The sequence below is a fragment of the Ictalurus punctatus genome, unplaced genomic scaffold, assembly GCF_001660625.3.
Source record: "Ictalurus punctatus breed USDA103 unplaced genomic scaffold, Coco_2.0 tig00006545, whole genome shotgun sequence".
Taxonomy (NCBI): Eukaryota; Metazoa; Chordata; class Actinopteri; order Siluriformes; family Ictaluridae; genus Ictalurus; species Ictalurus punctatus.
In genome coordinates this window covers 105,001-109,027 of record NW_026521113.1, presented here as the reverse complement: position 1 = coordinate 109,027, position 4,027 = coordinate 105,001, and the positions used below count along the sequence as shown (strand labels likewise).

Genomic DNA, 4,027 nt, shown 5'->3' with positions numbered 1-4,027 from the left:
GACGCTGCTGTTGCACAAAAGGGCGAGACAGGTGGCGCTATAGCACAGAAAGCTGTTTTGAAACCCAGTGTAAACACCGAAGAAGAGTATTCCAGAAGAGAGAAGAGAATGGATGTTGAGTTCTTGTTATCTTTTGCCAAGTTTCCATCCACTTTATGTGCATTTCTTTTATCGACAAAGTGAAAGTGCGTAAAGAAGTGTGTGATGTTTGCTCTTTCCATCCGACTTCATTTCACCCACAACGTGTGCATCAGTTACTCATGCAGTAAAAAGTGCTGTTTTCTCAGCATGCGCGCTCGCTCGCGCTCTCTCTCTCTCTCACACACACACACACTCACTCTCTCTCTCTCTCTCCGTCTCTCTCTTCCCATGTTTTTTTTGTCCTCCTACTTCACACAGCCCCCAAATGTCAAGGGCAGTCACACGGTTGCCAGAGAGACCCGGATCTCACTGTCTAAACCTCCTGCTGGAGATTATAGTGTGTGTGTGTGTGTTTGTGTGTGTGTGTGTGTGTGTATATGGAGAGAGTGAAGAGTGTAGTGGTCTCCCCCGATATCCGACACGTGACCCGACGTGACCTTCGTCTAACAGAGAACAGACCGCCCACAGTGGGCGTGTCCCAAACCACACGCTCAATAGGCCACCTGAACACCCGCATTAACACTTCACCATCAGCTCTCCATAGTGGGCGTGTCCCAAACCACACGCCCTACACTAAGTAGTAAACACGGAACGCTTTGGGACACGAGCCATGAAACTTTTTTTGGAAACTGAGCAGCCGTACTGTCGCCATGGAGACTGGGATCTCACTGCTTAAATCTGGCTGAAGTAAAGAGTGTGTGTGTGTGTGTGTGTGTGTGTGTGTGTGTGTGTGTGTGTGTGTGTCACCCTTTAATAATATCCCTTTACTGAACTAAATGATTTGATGATTTATAGGTAAGTATTCAATGTGTTAGATAGATAGATAAAAAGGGCCTGGTTTTCCAGAGTGTGTGTGTGTGTGTGTGTGTGTGTGTGTGTGTGTGTGTGTGTGTGTGGTGTGTGTGTGTGTGTGTGAGAGAGAGAGAGAGAGAGGGGATGTATTTTTTATAAATTCTTGGTTAAAAAGACTTCCTCTTGCCACCAGCAATATGAAGAATTCAGGAGATTGCTGCCACACGTAGGGGGAGACAGGTTCACACGTAGGGGGAGACAGGTTCACACGTAGGGGGAGACAGGTTCACACGTAGGGGGAGACAGGTTCACACGTAGGGGGAGACAGGTTCCTCCTGATCTTCTCATCAGTTTTAGAGGGACGTCCTGTTCTCAGTAGCGTCCCTGTCCTGTCATATTCTCTCCACTTGCTGATGATTATCTTTACAGTGTTCCATGCTATATCCAATGCTTTGGAAATATTTTTGTAACCCTCTCCTGATTGATATTTTTCAACAGTGAGATCCCGTACCTGCTTTGTAAGATCTTTATGGCCCAGGGCTTTTCTAGATGGATGTTACCAAGAAGATGTGAGGAGAATCCTACAGGAACAGCTGGACTTTATTTGGGGTTACTCAGCCACTGTAATGGCAGGTGTACACTAATTACTATTTAATATGAGTTTGAATGTGATTGGTGGATTCTGAACATTCCCAATTATAAAAGGGTGTGCAGACCATTTTAACAGGGGTGTTTAGACTTTTATATCCAGTGTCGCTAGAGAGTGAGAGAAAGACACAGACAGACAGACAGTTTTAGAAAGAAAGATCGATGTAGGGTTCTTTGGATAGATGTGTTCTAATTTTTTAAAGGGCTCTAAGTAGAACGTTTAAAAGTTCCCCCAGGTCCTAGACTGAACCTTTTCTTTCTATGAGTGTGGATAAATAGACAGACACAGACAGATTCTGTGTTATATCTACGAGTCTGCAGTTTCAGTTCTCTGGTGTAACAGTGTCAGTTGTCCAGCAGGAGGCAGCACTGCTCTCAGAATCTGTCTCTCTCTGTCTCTCTGTCTCTCTCTCTCTCTCTCGTCTTACCAGTGTGGAGACGGCGGAGGTGTAGAGCGGCGTGTGACCGGCCGAGAGCAACACAGGCTGCAAAACACAAACACAAACACAGGAGGGAGGATAAACTCAACAGCAGCGTGCAAAAAACATTCAAATCAACACAGCAGGGGGTCCACGCAGAGTGACGTATTAAACACAGGGAGAAAGGAGGCGGGGCCCACTGTGTGTGTGTGTGTTTGTGTGCGTGTGTGTGTGTGTGTGTGTGTGTGTGTGTGTGTGAGGGACATTATAGAAAATTTAATTATCACAGTTGAAACACAGAACCTCTCAGACGTCAGGATACAAATAATATTGGATTAGAAGGTTGATTTTGATTAATACAGGATACTGTGAGGGTGTAGTGTGTAGTGTGATGGTGTAGTGTGAGGGTGTAGTGTGAGGGTGTAGTGTCTACACACTGTGAGGGTGTAATGAGTAGTGTGAGGGTGTACTGTGAGGGTGTAGTGTGTAGTGTGATGGTGTAGTGTGCAGGGTGTAGTGTGTAGTGTGATGGTGTAGTGTGATGGTGTAGTGTGAGGGTGTAGTGTGCAGGGTGTAGTGTGAGGGTGTAGTGTGAGGGTGTAGTGTGCAGGGTGTAGTGTGAGGGTGTAGTGTGATGGTGTAGTGTGAGGGTGTAGTGTGAGGGTGTAGTGTGCAGGGTGTAGTGTGCAGGGTGTAGTGTGTAGTGTGAGGGTGTAGTGTGAGGGTGTAGTGTGCAGGGTGTAGTGTGTAGTGTGAGGGTGTAGTGTCTACACACTGTGAGGGTGTAATGAGTAGTGTGAGGGTGTACTGTGAGGGTGTAGTGTGTAGTGTGAGGGTGTAGTGTGTAGTGTGAGGGTGTAGTGTGATGGTGTAGTGTGAGGGTGTAGTGTGAGGGTGTAGTGTCTACACACTGTGAGGGTGTAGTGAGTAGTGTGAAGGTGTAGTGTGTAGTGTGATGGTGTAGTGTGAGGGTGTAGTGTGTAGGGTTTATGGTGTAGTGTGAGGGTGTATGGTGCAGAGTGTAGTGTGTAGTGTTCTGCGGGTTGAGGGTTCTGAGGGTTCGAGGGTTCTGAGAGATTTGGGGTGAGATGTAGGAGAGGTGATGCATAAAATATAAAGAAGGAGGAGTCAGAAATAATCAAAGAAAATAAAGTTGTGCCTCTCATCTCATCTCCACACACACACACACCTTACTCTTTGTGGCTCCATCCATATGTGATTTAGATTAGACTGATCAGATCTTATTAGACGCCTGAGATTGGACCTGCTTTTCACCTGCCACGGGCTCATAAAGGAACGAGGGAAGATTTCCATAGTTCAGGTTTCTGTTTTGTGCCACTGCAGTCCGGTTTTGTTTACTTGCTGTTGTTCCAGACTTGCTTTCATAATGTGTTTACATCCGACGCCCATCATCAGAAACAGAAAAAAACTGAACATACACTTTTTTACAGCGCCGTTTTATCCGACTCAAAGATCTTTCATGTCTGCAAATCAGACCATCGAGAGGATTATTCTGAAATCAATAAATCAATAACATTCATCTTTACATATATACAGTACACAGTATATACAGTGTGTGTATACACACACACACACACACACACATATATATAAATAGATAGATTTTTTTTATTTAATTTTTTCATTTTGAGATTGAATAAAAAAGTCAAAAGATGGTATTTATGAAACAAAACATCAAATCAAAGAATCAAAAAATAAAGAAACACGAAATAAATAATAATGGGACAGATTAAAGTCCTACATTATTAAATCTGGATTTTCAAACAAATTCAAGGCTGTAAAGTGCTCAGTATTTTCATGTTTAAGGGCTTTTAGTCAGTTTAGATCATTACATTTGTACAACAATTTAATTTACTAATAATTATTTTATAATTAACAATAAATTGAGCCCCGCCTGCAGTACCACTACTGTCCACTGCCAGCTGTCCACAATTTAACCAGCAGGTGGCGCTCTGATTACACGCGACCCCATAAAGAGAGACTTACATTAAAAAATGGATATTTGA

At 44.0% G+C, this 4,027-nt stretch overlaps 1 protein-coding gene across 2 annotated transcripts in view; it reads right to left on the bottom strand.

Annotated features, from left to right (window-relative positions):
* Positions 1-1,378: 1,378 nt before the first annotated feature.
* Positions 1,379-4,027, bottom strand: part of LOC128631198 (disks large homolog 4-like) — a 54,212-nt gene continuing 51,563 nt past the window's right edge. For both annotated transcript variants that reach the window (XM_053679275.1, XM_053679274.1), the window contains exon 3: positions 1,379-2,066. In XM_053679275.1, coding sequence (XP_053535250.1) covers positions 1,905-2,066 — 162 coding nt within the window. In that variant the 3' untranslated portion in view covers positions 1,379-1,904. The remainder of the gene's footprint in view (positions 2,067-4,027) is intronic.